Source organism: Coloeus monedula (genome assembly GCF_965178545.1).
Source record: "Coloeus monedula genome assembly, chromosome: 23".
Classification (NCBI taxonomy): domain Eukaryota; kingdom Metazoa; phylum Chordata; class Aves; order Passeriformes; family Corvidae; genus Coloeus; species Coloeus monedula.
The window spans coordinates 4601783-4620335 of record NC_138803.1 but is presented as its reverse complement, the minus strand read 5'-3'; the positions used below and the strand labels follow the sequence as shown (position 1 = coordinate 4620335).

At 60.5% G+C, this 18553-nt stretch overlaps 1 protein-coding gene across 5 annotated transcripts in view; it reads right to left on the bottom strand.

Annotated features, from left to right (window-relative positions):
- The window catches only part of FOXP4 (forkhead box P4), a gene marked incomplete at both ends in the record, with an annotated part of 35954 nt that overhangs the window by 6306 nt on the left and 11095 nt on the right, over positions 1-18553 (bottom strand). For 2 of the 5 annotated variants that reach the window (XM_082296000.1, XM_082296002.1), the window contains 7 exons: positions 466-549; positions 2276-2363; positions 4929-5033; positions 5297-5501; positions 5991-6138; positions 11393-11479; positions 13171-13293. In XM_082296000.1, coding sequence (XP_082152126.1) covers positions 466-549; positions 2276-2363; positions 4929-5033; positions 5297-5501; positions 5991-6138; positions 11393-11479; positions 13171-13293 — 840 coding nt within the window. Of the gene's footprint in view, positions 1-455; positions 550-2275; positions 2364-4928; positions 5034-5296; positions 5502-5990; positions 6139-11392; positions 11480-13170; positions 13294-18553 lie in introns of all 5 variants that reach the window. The other 3 variants (XM_082295998.1, XM_082295999.1, XM_082296001.1) reach the window with 3 other exon arrangements.

Genomic DNA, 18553 nt, shown 5'->3' with positions numbered 1-18553 from the left:
GGGATGGGGATGAACGTGTGGGAAGAACCCATGGGATGAACCCTTGGGATGGGGATGAACGTGTGGGATAGGGATGAACCCATGGGATGGACCCATGGGATGGGGATGCACCCACAGAATAGGGGTGCAACAGCGGGATGGGGATGAACCCATGGATGGGGATGAACCCATGGGATGGGGATGAACCCGTGGGATGAACCCATGGGATGGGGATGTACCCGTGGAATGGGGGTGCAACAGTGGGATGGGATGAACCCATGGGATGGGATGCACCCACTCCATGTCGGAGCTGGCAGAGCAGCTGCATTTCCCTCCTGCTCATGGCACGAGGGACCAGGCTGTGCCAGAGGGTGGCCAGGGCATGTCCATCCCACGGAGCCCATCCAGGTGGCCGAGCAGAGGGCAGGGAGGGGACAGCAGCCAGCGGGGAGGGGACATAGAGGGCAGGAAGGGACTCACGCTTACAGGCTGGCTGAAAGGCTTTGGCTCTGAAGGTCTCATGTGAAGATGGGCCATCATTGCCTGGAGACGCTCGCTCTCCTTGGCCAGCTGAGGGAGGCACGAAGCAGGAGGGGATGGTCAGACTGTGCCAAAGTCACCATGGAGGTGCCCACAGCCTGGAGGAGCTGCCACAAGCCCCCAGCCCTGGTCTGGACAGGCAGCAACCCTCAGGTACCACCTCTTGCCCGATGCTGGCTCCCGAGAGCCCCAGCGGGGCAGTGCCCCTGTGGGGGGGGTGCTGCACCCACCCTGGGGGGCGCAGGGGCCGCTCCAGCTCCGTGTGTGCACTCAGGGGAAAAATCCACGGAGCCATTCCCAGAGCCTCCAGGCTGCCACCCACCTGCAGGGCCACCCACCACAGCCCTGGCTCTGCCTCCTGGGTGCTCCTGTCCCCGTGCCCAGTGCCTGCTGTCACTGCCCCTGTCCCCTTTACCCTCCTTCTGCTCCCCGTCCATCCCTCCCTCCATCCACCCGCATTCCCACATCGCTGTAATTGCTCCCTGCCTCCTGTTTACTCCCCGGGAGTGCGGGCAAGGGTGAAATATTCACTGTGGCACCAGGAGAGACTTTGAGCCCGGCGGAGCCGATGGGATCTGACACTCCGCTCCCTTCCCGTCACCTTCCCTTTCCACCCGCACCCCTCAAGCTCGGGGGGTCCCCACGCACCAGCCAAGCCCCCTCCCCGGGCGGGCGAGGAAGGGGTTAAAAGCAGGAGGCAGAGCGGAGTTTGCCGCAAGTTTGGAGCAGCTCCGGCTGCCGCGGAGCTCATTAGAGCTGACAGCTTTCCCCTCGTGATGCAGACGCTCCTCGCCGGCACAGCGGGAGCTCCGCGCTCCAAACTTTCTAATTGGTGGCTCCGTGGCAGGTTCCTCTCTGCACACACAGCTCTGCTCTCGCCCTTCAGCTTTGGGGTTTTTTTATTTTTTTCCCCTCCTCCCCTCTTCTTTTCCCTCCCCTCTTTAAGCCCCAGGAATTGCTTTCAACCTCTGGCTTTGACAGGGATGGGGAGTGGGATGGATCGCCCGGGAGGATGCAGCCTCGCCACCCACCCCGGTTTGGCTGCGTCACCCCCCATCCCACGGCCCCTGTGAGCCCCCTAATTCTGAGTGGGGGGTCCCAAGGGTGCTGCACCCCTCATCCCGCTGCGCCCTGGGCCAGTGTCCCCTGTGGTGTCACACACAGCCACGGGCACACGCCACCCTGAGCCTCTGCCAGCCCCAGGCTCTGTCACACCACGGGGGTCTCAGGGAGTGACCCCCCGCCCCCTCCCATTTCCTCCCCTTTTTTCCCTCTCCCTTCTCCATTAACTGAATTCTGCACAGCACGCTGGGGGCTTGGAGAGGCTGGGAAAAGCACTATTTAAAGAACTGCCTTGCCAAAAATAGTGCCCCAAAGTTGAGCTCTGAAGACCACGCTCAGCCACCAAAAAATAAGTGGCCTGGTTTCCAAGCAGCCCTGGGGCTCCCAGCGAGGTGGCACAGCCCATGTTCCCCCTGTGGGGACAAACCCTGCCGGCAGCTCCAGCCTTCCACATCTGTGGCATCTCCTTTCACCCACAGGGCCGCTTTGGGATGAAAGGGGAACTCGTTTGAGGGCTTGATTTCCACCTGGATGCAGGATTCCTATTGGGAAGGGTGTTCAAAACGAGTCCCCAGGGGGATGGTTACAGTCCCCAACCCTGTCGCCCTCTCCTGAGGGGAGCAGCCAAGACACAGAGTGACAACGAGGTGGCTTTCTGTCCCCGTGTCCATGGGGGCTGGGGTGACACACCCACCTGTATCTCCAGCTGCTGTACCACTTGCATCTGGACTCGACACTGGGCCGTGCTTCGGTCATCAAGTGCATGTTCTGTGTTGAGGTGTCTGGGGAGGAGAGCACGGAGGCTTGGTTAGGCCTGGGCATGCCCAAACCTCGGCCCCCTCCGCTGGGGCCACACCTGGGATCAGTCCCGACCTGCAAATTGCTCAGGAATGCTCCGGCCCTGCTGCCCAAAGCGGGGTGAGCACAAGGGAAACTGAGGCACAGAGATGACTGAGCGAACCGGGCTGTGCCACCACGCCAAACCCCAGCTGGAGGGTGACTGAGACACTCAGCCCCTCTGCTGGGACCACACCTGGGAGCAGCCCTGACCTGCAAATTGCTCAGGGATGCTGCAGCACCGCTGCCCAAAGCAGGAGGAGCAAGAGGGAAACTGAGGCACGGAGATGACTGAGCAAACCAGGCTGTGCCACCACTCCAAACCCCGGCTGGAGGGCAGCTGAGACACTCAGCCCTACCCGTGGCAGCCCCGAGGTGTTTAGGAGCAGCCTCTGGCTGAGGGAAAGCCCATGGATTGTCCTGGAGCAGGCTGCTGGCAGGAGGTGCCAGGAGGACCTGAGGAGCAGGTTCCAGGACAAAGGCAGCGTTATGGGAGGGTGACTTGCACCCTCCAAGGAAAGCCCCGAGGGCAGAGGGTGGCATTTCCAGGCTGTTCCCCATCCTGCCACCTCCCTGCCTCCTGTTTATATTTAGGAAGCACCAGGACCTTTGGTCCTTGCTGCCCTCCCTCCTCCTCAGGGAGGGGAAGGGCTCCTGGTGACACGGTTGTCACTTGCTGCAGAGCCAGGGACATCCTGGCATCACCTTGCCCCCAAAGCCAGCAGAGCAGCAGCCTGGGGGCACAGGCAGCCCCGAGGATGTCACAAGGCCAGGCCATGTCCTTGCTGGGGTGGGCACAAACTCGGGGGGGAGTCTCACTGGAGGAGCAGGATGGGTTGGAGGGAATTCTGGGCAGTTCCACCCTTGGAATACCCCAAAAGGTGACGCTGGGGGGTCCCAGGGGCCGTGTGCCAGGTGTTCCCCAGGACTAAGACAGAGACACGCCAGGAGCAGGCGCCTCAGGAGCCGCTCTCCAGGCTGGCTCCGGATGCGGAAAAGGCAGGAGTCTCACCCGGCCGCCTGCAAGAGCCTTCCAGCCCCAGCTTGCACAGACAAGTCAGGGAACCGGGCCCAGCTGCCAAACCCATCCGTGAGCAATGCCCCAGAGCCCCAGCCCTGCTCCTCTCCCTGCACGGCACAGCCAGGGCACGGCTGCTTCTCCAGGAAAAAACAGCTACCGGAGCCAAGCGGGAACGAGGCCATTTCCCACTGACCCTCACCCTGATCAACCACGGCTCCAAGGCCACGCTGCCCCCTCCCAGCCCAGCACAGACCACCCGAGCTGCTCCTCGGAGGGGATGCTCAGAGCAGGCTCCAGGCTGGTGCCCGGACTCAAGGCAGGGTCCAGGCTCCAACTGGACTTGGCCTTTGGCAGCTGGAAGTTTTCTGTCTGTCTGTCCCACACCCTGACCCATACCCACGTGGGCAGGGAGGGGACAGAAACCTTGGGGAAGGCTGCCCTTGTGCCTAGGGGGACAGGAAGGTGGGACACAGGGATCCAGGCTGGCACAGCAGGGCTCTGCCAGCCCCATGACTCAGCCCTGGGCATTCCCTGCCAGCTCCAGCTCCAGAGCTGGCTCATCTGCCCTGTGCCACTCCAACATGCCCTGCCAGGCGGGAGGAGATGCCTTATCTGGGTTCACCCCATGACTCAGAGGCAGAGCAAGGAGGACACAGGAGGCTGAATCATCCTCTCACTCATCCCTGGGCTGCCTTCGCATCTCCTCGTCCTCCCGGGCAAGGCCTCTGCCCAGCTCCTTCCCTGGGAATGAGTGAGCTGGCACAGTCCAAGGGATGTTCCCGCTGGAGCCAGCCCTGAGAGTGTGGCAGAGGACAGAGGATGAGTTTGGAAAACCCCAAAACCCGCCTGCCGTGGAGTGCGGCGCTCGCCGAGCAGACAGCCGGGGAGGCGGGGGAAGGAGCCCGCCAGCCCGTCAGCTCCTTCTGATGTCTTTGCTAAAAATCCCGGCTACAAAGAGATCTAATTGCAAATGAACTAATTAAGTAAACCTCTGACGAAGCGTGAAAACAATTTGTTTGACCCTGACGCTAGCAGAGGGCTCTCCGACAGCAGAGTTAATCAGTCAGCGCCGGAGCCCACAAGCGGTGTCAGCGGTGCCATCTGCCATCTGCTGCCTCCCCCCGCGCCCCCCACCAGCGCTGCCAGCCCCCCTCGCCTGCTGCCAGCGCCTGCCCGGGCTCTGGCCTCCTCCAGATCATCCACTCATCCCATGGGTTGCCTTGGAAGTGCTCAGAAAGCTCATCCCCTTCCACCTTTGCCGTGGGCAGGGTCACCTTGCACTCCAAGCCAGCCTGGCCTTGGACACTTCCAAGGATGGGACAACACCAGCAGCAACCCCTGCTGTGTGTTCTCCTTCTCCGTGGGGGTCATCCAACTCTGGTCAGACACTTCGGGGTGGCCGAACCAACTCTCAGGATCTTCCCCTCCACCAGCTCCGTTCTGTCCCAGCTTGAGACAGAAAAAGCTCCCCCAGAAAGGTGACACTTACTTGACAAACTGCCCCAAGTCCTCACAGAGGGTTTCGCAGCCAGGCCACTTGCACTCTCCGTGGCCGTAGAGCGGGTGGGAGCCGGGGGTCTCTTCGTGGGAAGAGCTGTACAGGAGGCAAAGGGGCCTTCAGATGGGGCAGCCGGGATGCTCCAGCATTCCCAGGCATGGGGACAGCCCTGGGGCACCCATGGGAGACCCCACAGTGATGGTTCCCTGTCCTCTGGATGCAGCAAAACAGCGCCAGGCCTCATTTGCGGGGTGGGCAGAAACCCCTCACCCCTCCCAGCCCTGTGGGCGATGGATCCCAGCCCCTTCCACCTGCCCAGGAATAAAAACACAAAGTGCCAGGGCCCGACCCGGCTCTACCTGTCCCTTCTCGGCGTGTGCATGGTGCTCTGTCCATTGGGCAGAGGGTGATGGGAAATGGGAGGCGAGACCTTGGCGGCCGAAAACGAGGTAGAGTTGGAGGTGTTGGTGGTGAGGTCAAGACCTTCCTGCTTAATGCTGTCCTCGACGGGCTGGGCGGCCGTGACCTCCTTCCAGAGCTGCTGGAGGTCCGAGGGGCAAACAGCTGTGGCACAGGAGAGTGACCAGCATCAGCAGGGACGTGGGACAGCACCCAGGGCACCCTCCCTGCTCCCTGACTCCCCAAATCTCACCCACCACTGGGAAAGCATCACCTGGAGCTGGGTACAGCAAGGGGAGGCTGCACGGCCCCATTGGGAAACCCAAAACAAGGCACCTGCAGCACCCACAGAGCTGTTCCCAGAAGGGAGGAGAGTCTGGCTTCCCAAATCCCGGCATCCTTCTGAGAGAGGAGGAGGTGCCCCAAATCCTGGCATCCTTCTGCCAGAGGAAGAGCTGCCCCAACCCTGCACCCCTCTGCCACAGGTGCCACAGGAGCCCGGAGCCCAACCCCGCACAGCTCCGACCGCTGCCACCACCACCCCCCAAACTTTGGGGGCATCACAAAACCCAACACCACAGCCCCTCCCCAGCCCCCCTCACCCAGAGCCGGGCAAGCTGCAGCCCAGGAACCCCCCCAGGCCGGGCCCCTTACCTTGGGGCAGGGTCTGCAGGGGCACGGTGCCCTGCCCTGGTGGGAGGCTCACCAGGCCCTGGCGCTGCAGGTTTAACAGGTGCTGCTGCTGGAGCTGCTGCATCTGCAGGAGCTGCTGCTGGAAGGCCAGCTGCTTGTTCCCCAACGGCTGCCGAGACAAAAGGAGGGACAAATCCAAGCTTTATTCCCGGCCTGGCAGGGCAGGAGGGGGTTGGAGGCCGCGGCGAGGGGCGCTGGCAGCGAGGGGTGGCAGCGGCGGGGACACCGCGCCTGGCGGTGCCTCCATCCCACTGCGGGGCCTGCTCGGCTCCCGGCTGAGCCGGACGGAGGCTTTGATCTATCGGAAGAGGAGGAGAAGGAAAGGGAAAAGGGGAAGGGAAAAATAAAGCGCTGGAAGGAAAGGGAGAGAGAGGAGCTGGGGGCTTGCTCGGAGCTGTGCCGGGAGGAACCTGCAAAGCCCGGCTGGGGGGTCCCACGGGGGAGGCTCAGCTGTGGGGTCGGTGTAAAAAAAGGGGGTTCCCAGCAGGCAACAGGCACAGAACCCTCTGTTAAGGAAGAAAATGATCCCTGTTTGTCAAAAATGACCAGTATGAGCCTCTTCTTGGTGCGGGGCTGAAACTGGTGCCAGGGAGGGGGTGCCCAGTGCCAGTACTCGTGTCCCCACCCTGGCCACAGGCACCCCCCAAGTAGGTGACTCTCCCCCCACCCCCCGGAGCTGGCCAGGCTCTGACCAGCATCGCTGGCCCTAAACTAGTTAGGCAGGATGGGTCCCTGGGGAGGCGCCGAGAAATCCATGAGAATTAAGTGAAGGGGAGAGAATTCAATTAGGGCTGGGGACAGGCAGCTGCTAATCCGAGCCGGCCGGGAGAGGGGAGCTGCCCCGGGGCTGCCCGGCCTCATTAGTGGGGCAGGCGGCTCCCTGACCCCGTGAACCCCCTCGAACCCCCCCGTTTGGGCAGACGGTGCTGGCGGGGAGCGAGGAGCCGGGCTGGGCCCTGCTGGGGCACATCCCCCCCTTGCTGCACTCTGCAGCCCCCCAGACGAGTGTTTCCATGGCCGTGTCCTCGCTGAGGAGCACAAGAGCTCTGCAAGCGGGATGTCCTTGTTTTGTGAGCATCGTGGGGATTCAGGTCCCCCAGGCACTGGGAATTCCAGGGAACTGGCGATCCCCGAGGCTGCATCAACAGGGAGCAGCAGACAGACTCTCTGTGGCAACCCCAGTCCATGACTGAGTTTGAGGCCAGCACTCGGGGTCCCACTGGATGCAGGTGGATCCCTGAGGATGCTGTTGATGCTCAGCCTTGGCTTTGTGAATCAGAGGGTGAGGATGGGCTCCAAATCCCTCTCTGCAACATCAGGCACGACCATGAGTCCTGTCTAGGGCACAGAGTTTAATTCCAGTTTCTCAGCCTCACAGGGATGTGCAGACTCTCCCTGTCCTCTCTGCCTCTTGGCTGCGGTGGAATTGCCTGCCCAGAGTCAGATCTGGATCCTCCCTGGCTCTGTCTCAGCCCTGCACCTCTGAGGCTTAAAGATCAAGGCACAAATCAAAGCAATTCCTGCTCAGTGAAGAGAAATCCCTGCGCTCACCCTGACTCCTGAGCCACGAGGGCTCCAGGCCGTGGGATCAGCAGGATGGAGGGGAAAGGGCAGGACCAGGCTGCAGCCCGAGGGCTTTAACAGCAGCTTCTCTGTCCCCCAGAGTGTCCTCTCCCATGAGGGGAAGCTCTGCCACCCTGTGGGATGGACACACCGTCCTCACCCTGGTTAGAAACAGCAGCTGGGATGGGAAGGGATGGGATGGGATGGGATGGAATGGGATGGGATGGGATGGGAAGGGATGGGATGGGAAGGGATGGGATGGGATGGGATGGGATGGGATGGGATGGGATGGGATGGGATGGGATGGGATGCTCCTCTTCCCGGCTCCACCACCACCCTCCCCAAGGGCTCTGGGACAAGCCCGAGCTCTGCTCCAACACAGCCTCCTCCACATCACTTCCAGGCTGAGGAACTGGGAGTGGATGAAGTCAGGAGGATCCCTGGGCACGTTGCCTGCATTCCACAGCCCAGCTGGACTCTCCTGACCTGGCCTGGCCGGAGTCAGACCCCCAGAGCCCCCCGGGCAGCTCTGACCCACACGTGGCTCTGGCAGAGACGGTGTTGAACCCGGTGATAGATTAAACCTGCACCTCCACTTGCCTCAAATCCATGTCCCTCCAGCTTCCCCAGACTAGGAAGTGGAGAACCAGCCCCAGGAACTCAAACCCAGGCCTGATCCTGTGGGGGAGCCAATCTGCCATCGCTAGGGAACAACTGTGGCACCACAGACCTCAAAACCCCTGAGTGATGGGCGAAGAGGCACAGAGCCATCCACCAGCCCACGGGCTCCAAGCCAAGGTTTCCCTGGAGCAACCAGGGTGGGGAGAGCCTGGATGACAGCCCCAGCCTTCCCAAAATTCTCACACCCCAATGATCCCCAGAAACCCCATTTTCCTGTTGGAAAAACCACTCCCAGAGGAGCTGGCTCTGTGTTGGAGCCGAATCCTGTGCTTGGCTCCCCCAGCTCATTCCCAGCTCATTCCCAGCCCATTCCCAGCTCATTCCCAGCCCATTCCCGGTGTGGGGCTGGGGGTCTGCAGCATCGCCGTGCATTAGACGCAGCTGAGTGGGTGCAGCTACCGGGGCAAGAGGCGCCGTCACTTTGATTTATGAGCACATCAGGAGGAGTTTGCGCCGTGACACGCGGGACTGACAGCGGCACTTCATTAAGCTGACACCGGGGTTAGGCGCCAGCAGCCCCCCCCTCCCCGCCCTGTCTGCCTTAGGAGAGGGACAACCCCCGCCCTCAGCAGCTTTGGGGACACACGGAGACCCTCCCAGGGGATATTGGGGTCTCTGCACCCCGATGCTGCTTGCACTGGGCTTGGAGGAGCCAAGTGTCCCGGGAAGAGCGGGACGGGAGACACCACGGCGAGGGGCTGCACCACAGCTCCTTGTTTCCCTCACATCCAGGGTACTGCTGGAGGCTGGGGGCTCACCCTCACACCCCAGCACAGGAAAATGCTCCAGGATGGTCTGGGATGTGCCACAGCTCAGCCCCATCCTGGCGGGATGCATGGATTCATGGATCAGCTGCCTTGCTCTGCCCCTTCCTCATGCCCCCAGCGTGGTGCAGCACCCATGGACACGGAGCATCCCCACATCCTTAGGGACAGGACGCTGCTGACGGGCTCTTCCCACACATTTCCATCCTCTTTTCTGTCCTGCCCTTCTCCAGCAGCTGTGCTGCTCCCAGGGAGATCGGAGCTGCTCCTCCCGGAGATGCTGCCCCTGCTCCGGGGCAGATCAGAGCCTTTCCTGCCAGAGATTCTGCCCCTGCTCCCGGGGGGATCAGAGCTCCTCCTCCCAGAGATTCTGCCCCTCTTCCCAGTGGGATAGGAGCTGCTCCTCCCGGAGATTCTGCCCCTGCTCCCGGGGGGATCAGAGCTGCTCCTCCCAGAGATGCTGCCCCTCCTCCTGGCTCCTTCCCGGTGCCGTTCCCACCTGTGGGTCCTGTTCCGAGCTGCTGACTCACAGCAGCACCGAGAGCAGCCCTCGGAACCGGGCAGAGGAGAAGCAGAAGGTGCTGGGTTTACAAATCCTGCAGCGGGGCTGGAATTAAATTAAATCTGGCCATGGGTTTCCATGAAGGGCAGCTCTGTGGAGGCATCCCAGACACTCCAGCTCTTCCCTGGACTTCAGGGAAGCCACAGCATCGCCATTCCCAGCAGGCAAAGGCGAACACAGACTTTAGGAACACCGGCTACCCAAATTTTTGGGGTGAAACCAAAGCCCATCTGAGGAATTTGAGGAGGGGAAACACTGACATCCCCTTGCTGGGACCTCCTCAGTGCTTTTCCCAGCTGGAAAGCTGGACACACACCCCTCCAGCAGCATCCAACACCCCTTCCCTCCTTTCTCTTTCTTGTTGGATAAATTTCCCATCTCCTCTGTACCATTTAATTAAAAGTTAACACACGCTTTTTAAAGTGGAGCCCACTAAGCAAGCGCTTTGTTAGAGCTTAATTATATCCCTGCTCGGTGCTGTGAGAGAACATCTCCGGGGCCAGCAGGAAAGTCCTTGAGGAAGCTCACATCTCTGCCTCCCCCATTTCCCAGAGCTCCAGCAGCTCCTGGAGATGGCTCCGATAAACCTGACCCTGTAAACGCACCAACATCCCCCAGAGAGACCCTGGCTGAGGCTGGAGCAGGTGACCCTGAGTCACCACAGCCACCCTGGTCCCCTGATGCCGACATGGCTTTGCCATCGGGTGCGCCCTGTGCCACCCCAATGCACAGTCTGGGCTTAAAATCTTCCCTCTCTGCCAGAAAGCTGAGTTTTAAGTGCTGGGTGTCCATCAGGGTGCTGGATTTTGGGAGGGGTGATGGCCATGAACAGCCCCAGCACCTCTGCTTGCAGCAGGGATGTGGAGTGAGTGGCCCAGGAGCACATCCCTCATCACTGGGAGCCCATGGAGGGACACTCAGTGGAGGGGCAGTGATGCCGGACGTGGATTCTGCAAAAACACCCCATGTGCAGCATTTGGGGAAAAAAAGAGAGGTGAAAATATCCAAGGAAAAGGAAGGGAGTGGTGCTCTGCTGGCTGGGCTCTGTCCCCAGCCTCTGTGTTAGCAGCACGTCCCCAAAACACAGCCACAACCCCTCGGGGGGCATCACTGTGCCCTCAGGGGCAAACCCTCGGTGTAAAGGGGCTTATACAGGATTGGTGCCATCACAAGGGCATAAAATGTGTCTCCACCAGGCACCCACCTGCCCAGCACAGGGCCCAGTGCTGCCAACATGGTCCTGGGGGTCTGAGAGCCCTCCCCACCTCAGAGTCTCGTGCTGGAAAAGCCCTGTGCTGGGATCGCTGCTGTTTCCCACATTCCCTGTGTGTTGGAGAGCCGCCCTTCCCGGCAGGAAAAGCCCAGCTTTGGTTGCCACCTGACCAGCCCTGCCCACTCGCCAGGGCACAGCAAGGACTGGGCTGCCCAAGCTGAGAGCCTGGCAGGGCGAGGGCTCAGCTGCACCTCCTCTGATCTCGCCACGGGGGGATTTGGGGAGCCCTCGCTCTGTGCTGGGGGGCTGTGACCTGTCCCTGTCACCAGAGAGGGTCTGGTGGCCCCTCCAGTGCTGGTACCCCACACCCCACATCCCCTGGATGCAGCAGATCGCAGAGAGGGAGGAAGAGGAGGAGGAAAAGGAGGAAGAACAACAACTCCCAGTGACTGGACTGGCCACCCTGGCACTCCCAGAGCAGGATGTCCCCGTGTCCCATCCCTGTGGGCTCCCTGGGGTGCTGGTTCCCCTTTAATTTGCTGCCAGCTCTGCTGGCCCGGTGCCCTCCAGGTGAGCTCACCTCTTTGGGTTGCTGCTTTCCGGCTTGCTGCTGGGTCAACAGCTGCAGGTGAAGCTGCTCCTGTTGCTTCTTGTAGTATTCCTGCAGCTGGGAAGGGGAGAGAGCAATGGGATCAGCAGTGGAACCACCCTGATCCCACCTCACCACCTCGATCCCACCTCACCACCCCGTGCCCAGCACCGAGGCTCTGCCACAGCCATGCCAGCTCCTGGCACTGTGTCACCAGGGCAGGTTCCCTGTGTCACCTGGTGCAGGGTGGGATGGAAAGGACCCACCGGAGGAGCCAGAGCAGCAGAGGAACCCCATTCCCAAGGGATCTGGATCCCCATGGCCCTTGAACCCCCCAAACACCACCAATGCCCACCCTGCTGTTTATTTTAATGCCAACCCGCTGCCCCTTGAGATAAAAGCAGGCTGGGGTGCTCTGGCACATCCCAGAGAATTTCAGGGTGGGGAAACCCCAGTTTTGGCACGGTGGGACCCCAAAACACCCCTGGCAAGCACTGTGAGAGCCAGGGAGGTCCCAGCTGGGAAGGGCCAGGAGCAGCCACAACCGCTGGTCTGTGAGAGCTGGGGTTCAGCCCTGCAGGCAAAACAGCCCCTCAAATCAAAGCAGAGGCATTTGATGGACCACAAAAGAGGGATAAACCCCCTGGATCCACGAGGAGCCACTGGAGAGGGTCCCAGTGTCCACAGGCAGTGTTTGGACCTGCCAGCATCGCCGCCAGCTCTCGCCCTGGCCCCTAAATAAACTGTGGGTGATGGATTTGCTGCATGCAGAGAGCGGGGAAAAGGCACGGGGAGGTCAGCGAGACCCCCCCAGCCCTCTCCCAGCCTCGAAGGGGCTCAGGAATGTCCCTGTGGATGCCGGGAAGCCTTTATCAGCCCGGGGCTGCCAGCAGCGAGTCGCTGTTTGTGTCGGAGAACAGGTTTGGAGGGGCTGGGTGTTTACCCCCGAGCCAGCCCGAGCCAGGGCGCAGCGGCGTGGCCGGGCTGGGAGCAGGAACATTGGGTCAGGGGTGAGAGGTGTGATGTTTGGTTTGCTGCCGGTGGAGAATGTGAGCTATTCCGGCCTGGGTTGTTTAATTTGCAGTCAAACGTGTTTCTTTATCCGGCTCCAAAGAGGCTTGTGGAAGGACCCACCCAGGGTAGTGTTTACCCTTTGTTCTTTCCCTGGGGCCAACCTTGAATCCTTATCAGCCTGTTTGGAGTAAACAGGTACTGGAGGCAGGAGGAAGGGTGTGGAGGATGCTTGTGGGGTTTCTCCCTCTCTCCCAGCCGGTGGAAGCTGTTTACCCAAGCAGACCTATTTTGTTTCGGAGTGGAAATCTCCTTTTTTTTTCCCTTCTCCTTTTTCTTCCCTCCCCATCCGACTAAAATCTCTGGGAAAGCCAAGCAGGGCCATGAGAAACAAACCTCAGCTGTGGAGCTGGGCACAGGCACCTGCCCAAAGCCCAGCAGTGGCCACGGGGGCTCTGCTCAGGGCACATCGAGCCAGGAGCATCCACCCCGATACCAGCTTTTCCCAGGAGCTGGGCAGCCCCAAATCAGCCCTTGAGGAGGAATTTTCTGGATTTTAAAACCCTGGCTCAGGGTGGCAGCATCAGCACTGTCAGCACCTGCAGCTCTTTTCATCCCTGGACATGCTGGGAATCCCAAAGGAAATATGTGGAGAGCAGAAGGAGGAAAGAACCCATTTTTCTGCCTCCAACAAATTCCAGCATTCCCAGACCCCAGAGGGAATTCCCTGGGCGGATTCAGCCCCGGTGCAGCGTTACCTGTTGCAGCATTATCGCCTGCTGCTGCTGCAGGAGGGCCTGGAGCTGGGGCGGGGAGAGGATCTGCTGCATCTGCTGTGGCGTGATCATCTGCGGGGACATCATGGCCACGGACACGGGGACCTGCGGCAGCAAGGACACATCACCACTGCCAGCCCCGACCTGCAGAACTTGCCCCAACCACCAACAGAGCCTCTCCCAGAGCATCTCCACATCCCCCATCCCTGTGTCACCTTTGGATGAAGCCCAGGTCCGTTCCCTGGGACGTGGCAATGGCGGGGAGATGCCCCACGGTGCCGCTGGCACCAGGATGAAGCTTCCTGAACCATGAGCTCCCCTCCAAGCTGAGGGCTCTCCTTTAAATGCAGTTTACTGGGGGAACAGGACATCAAACCACAGCTCCCTCCCCTGCTGGGAGCATGGGAAGGGTGGAGGAAAACACCAGGGAAGTGGGAAGATACCGATCACCCAAATAACTCTGCAGAGCAGAGCACCGAGGAAGAGGTTACGGGGTTCTCCACAGACACATCAAAGCTTTACCTCCAGCTGACACCAGTAACTCCCGTCACTCCCGTGCCAAGAGGAGGGAGGGCCGAGGGAACCTGCCAGCCCCTGCCTTTGGTTATCAAAACATGGATCCACACCCCCGGCACGGCTCCGGGGAAGGTGTCGGTGATGGATCCCAGCCCTGCTGGGTCCTGCCCAGGTGGAGCAATGCCCGGATGGAGCCATCAAGAGCTGCCTTGTGCCAGCTTTTCACCGATCCCACCAGCCCAAAGCTCTTCCTGAGGCTCTGGGCAGAGTTAGGGCCACGTTGGAATTTAATGACCCTCCTGGATGCTCCCTTTTCCTGGAAAAGCAAGTAAGAATTGCTGGGAAGGAGCCACCAGCAGCCACAGAATCTTCCAGGGGATCCCAGGAAGAGGGAACAGCTCCCTGGCGTGTGGGATGAGGCAGAGCACAAGGCGGGCTCCAGCTGCAAGCCAAGGACCCGGTTCTGGTCCAAACTAAACAACTCCTCACCCCAGGATCTCAGGAACTCAAAGAGCAGAGAAACCCAGCAAAGTCCCACTGAGAGTCTGGTTCCTGCCAGCCCTCCCATGCCCCCAGTCGTGCTCAGACTGCCCAGTCTGGACCCCTTCCAGCCGCTCCAGTGAGGACGGGACCACAGGGCGGCCCTGTGCAGTCCCTCCCGTCCGTGGTGGGTGTCCAGCTGACCTTCAAGGGAGATTGCAGAGCCTTATCTATTTACTCAGGCATTCTGCTGCAGGGAGGTGTCGGACACGGGGCCAGCTCTGTTTGTCACCGACGTTTCCCCCTCCAGCCACCTCCGTGGCGGAGTTATTGATTAATTCCTCCGAGTTCCCACCCAAGGGCTGGAGCTCAGGAATGAGCCCCAGCGCCCTGCAAGGCTCCAGCACCCACCAGAGAGCCCCCGTGGCACCAGCACCCAGGGAGGAGCTGCTGGTTGGGCAGCCAGGTGCTCGCAGCCAGCTGTGCCAAGCCCTGGGTGAACATCTGGGCAGGAGGGGAAGCTGGCGAGGAGAGCGAGGTGCGCGCCCAGGAGCGCTGCTAATTTCCCTCTGCCAATTCATCAGCCGGCAGCGTGCTCGGAATGAGAGCCCCTAATTAATTGCTCCTCCACATCCCCCATAGCCCGGGCGGGCTCCCCACCCCCTCCCGCGGCCCCTCGAACACGTTTGCTGGCATTTTCAAATCGGAGGCATCCTAATTACCGGAGAGTTATAACACCTTCCATTTCTCGCCCAGCGGACTGACACCCTGTCAAGAGCAAAGAGAATTGCCAGAGGTTTTGACAACACTAATTGCCCCTATAATCTAAAAACACAAAGGAGAGGCGATTAGTCGAGAGGGCCCCAGCTCTCGATCCGACACGAGGTTTTCACAATGTTACAAGAAAACAAAAGTGACGCTTTTTAGAGTTTGATGGCTGCTAACAAAAGCAGAATTATATTTTCATACAACCTTTGTCTGCATTAAATGGCTTTTTTTTTCTTCCCCCCCCCCCCCCCCACCCTCCAGCGCTCGGATGTGGAGCTGACACGGAGAAATGGTGGTGGATCTGTGTGGGGGTGAGGTGGGAATGGGGTGAACTTGAGAGGGGCACCCGGGCTCTGCTGTTTCCTTGATTCCCGTGAAAAATTTCCCCACGGCATGGAAAATGCTCCTCTCCCAGTTAAGGTTTCCAGGGAAAGCAGGAACTTTTAGTAAAAGAGGAAATTCCCACTTCCAGTCGGTTTTGCTCCCGTTCATCCCACACCCCGGTGCCGGGAATGTTCCAGCATTGCCTTGACCCCAGTGGGGGCCAGCAAACCCCAGTGCTGGGGGTTCTCTGTCCCGAGCTCTGGTGACAGTGCCAGCTGCCTCTGTTGGGGACAGGGAGAGCTGCTGCTCCGAGGAAACAAAATGGGGATGGAAATGGGGTTGGAAATGTCCATCTCAACCTGCCAAAACCCCACAGGGGCACACCCCAGGAGGGTGACAGCACAGCAAGGCCTTGGGACACCCCACACCAGCAGCCACAGCAGCGCTGTGCAGGGAGCAAGACCAGCCTGGCATCCCTGGAAAACAGCGGGATCTGGGCAGCAACTGCCTCAAAATCTGGGATGCCAGTGGTCAACAACGTGAGAGCTGAACGGTGCTGGGCAGAGCAGCACAGGGGCTGTGAGGGGTGAGTGTCACCCCTGCACACAGAGCAGCACAGGGGCTGTGAGGGGTGAGTGTCACCCCATGGCACCAGAGCAGCACAGGGGCTGTGAGGGGTGAGTGTCACCCCATGGCACCAGAGCAGCACAGGGGCTGTGAGGGGTGAGTGTCACCCCATGGCACCAGAGCAGCACAGGGGCTGTGAGGGGTGAGTGTCACCCCTGCACACAGAGCAGCACAGGGGCTGTGAGGGGTGAGTGTCACCCAGCTGCCGCCACCCCCAGGCACCGGAGCAGCCGGGAAATGTCCTCTCAGCCAGCACATCCCTCGGGAAGCAGGTCCCGGCAGCAGCCCCAGAGCAGCAGCAGCAGCAGCGGCTGGGGACCAGCCCGACGCGTCACGAGCTGGCATCTGCCAGACACCGAGTCAGGAAGGGTTTGACTCACGCCTTGGCCGGCTGCCACCCCACAGAAACTGCTTACTAACAGCTCCGGCTGCTCCCAGAAACACCCGGCGCTGCTCCGGCCGGCCAGCGGCATCTCCAGGGGCTGCTTTTCCAGTCGGGCCCGGCTGCAATCCCTGCGTGCCAAAGGACGGGGCGGGAGCAGCAGGCGGTGGGTGGAAAAGCAGGCAGGTATTCCAGGGAATATTCCCTCCCTGAGCCAAAGCTGGCTGAGGGAAGCAGGACTTGGCTGTGTGGAACGAGGCAGGATGGAGAGCGAGGCTCTTGAGAAATTTTTCCTGGATTTTTTTTTTTGGGGCTGTTTTTACGGGAAGTGGATTGAACTCCCAGGCGCGAGGCGGAGCGGGGAAAGCCGCGGCCTGGTGGCCTTGGCTCGCAGCGCTGCGAGGTTGTCGTCAGAGGGATGGTGCCCTCCTGACCCCGGGGACAGCTGGCTTGGCACGGCCTGGGGACATCCTCCGTCAGCCTCCAAACATCCCTGCTCCGGCTGTCACCTCCTGCCGTGCCGTCACCCAGGCCGGGAGGTCACCGCAGGAGCCACCGCGTCCCCAAGGGCCGCACGTCACCGCCGCTACGGGAAGGGGCAGCTCCTGGTCCACGCCTCAGCCACACAGCCCAGAACTCATCCCCCCATCTCTGCGGGCTCTGGGATCAGCGGGATGAAGCGCCCCTCTCTCTCCAGAGGGTGCTCCGGGCTGCCCATCCCTGCTCTGATCCAATCCTGGGGTTTAACTCCCAATTAGAAACATCAAACCCCACGTTTGTGCTGTTTTTCCTAATTAACCACTCTTTTCAAATCCAAACCCAACAGCAACAAACCGAGGAGGCTGGGAATAGAAAGGGGGAAACAACCACCGAGAGCAGCTTCAGTTGTGCTGTTTTAGGGGCAGGGGATGAGCAAACCCCACCCCAGAGCACCCAATCCTCGAAGGAGAAGAGCAACTCCAGCCCCTCAGGCACATCCCAGCCTCCCTTCCTGCACTCAGCATCCCTGGGTGAGCTCCAAGATCCAGCTGGCTCAGACAGCCTGGGAGTGCTCCCTGTGCCAGGCAGTGATGCCACTGACACCGAGGTGACCCCAGCCATGGCTTATAAACCCCGAGGGGTGGCACAGGGCCACCCAAACGCTGCTGTGCCCCCTCTGGACCTCACCAGGGAGGGATGGGACAATGCACTAAAATCTACCCAGGATCAGAGGAGAAATGAAGCTCAGCCCCACGTGCCAGGCTGGCTTTTGAGGCTGTGGGTGCTTTTAGGAACAATTTTAGGAACACTCTGAACAGCCCCAGCACCAAAGGCTTGAGTGCCCTGGGTGGGGTGGCACCAGGGTGGGCAGGTGAGGGGACACCAGCATGGAGGACACCAGGCCCTGATGTTCAGCTTCACGTAAAGAAAAGGAGGAATCAATCCCCAGCATGTTCAGCCCAACGTGTACCCTCGTTAGTGCATCCTCATTAGTGCATCCTCGTTAGCACGGCCTTCCTGCTGGGGAGGCCCCAGTCACACCTGCCTGGGCTCCAGTCACTGCTTGGGGGCAGTGGCAGCAGAGGTGACAGTGCTGAGACCCCTCCTCAGCGAGCCCCTGTCCCCCAGCACCACCCGGGCAGGGTGCCCACGTGCCCTCATGGGCATGGGGTGCTGGCACAGCTCTCACACCGATGAATCTGCAGGGATTGAAGTGACTTTGCCCCTCTGTAACCCAAAATGCCAATCCCAGAGTGGCACGGTGGCAGTGCCTCTGGGCTGGCAGAGCTGTTTTAAGGGCAGTTCCTGCTGCTGTCCCTTGTGGCCAAAGCCACCGTGGGTGTTTAATTTTATTAATTGGATTGTGGCACTGGAGCAGCAGAAAGTTCCAGTCACCAGCCAGGTTTGGGTGGAGCCAAGTGCAGCATCCCACCCGGAATCAATCCAGGAACGTGTCCAGATGGATTTGATGGTGATCCAGGAGGTGCTCAGCACCTCACACAAGCGACCACCATGAAAGCCGATTGTTTTTAGGGGCGTTTGCCTAGAAAAAGTGATGAGTTCCTTCAAGTTTTTTGCAGGGATGGAGGTGTTTCACTGGGAATCACAGAAAAAGAGGGAAAACCCAGTAGGAATGGATCAAATGCACTTGTGAAACACACAGACACAAGAGAGCCATGCCCAGCACTGGGGGCTTTGGGAAGGAGCAGGGGAATGGACAGGGATGCTCCAAGTTCAGATGGAAAAACGTCGGCGCGAGCCCAGACGGATGGGCTGCTGGATTTCTTT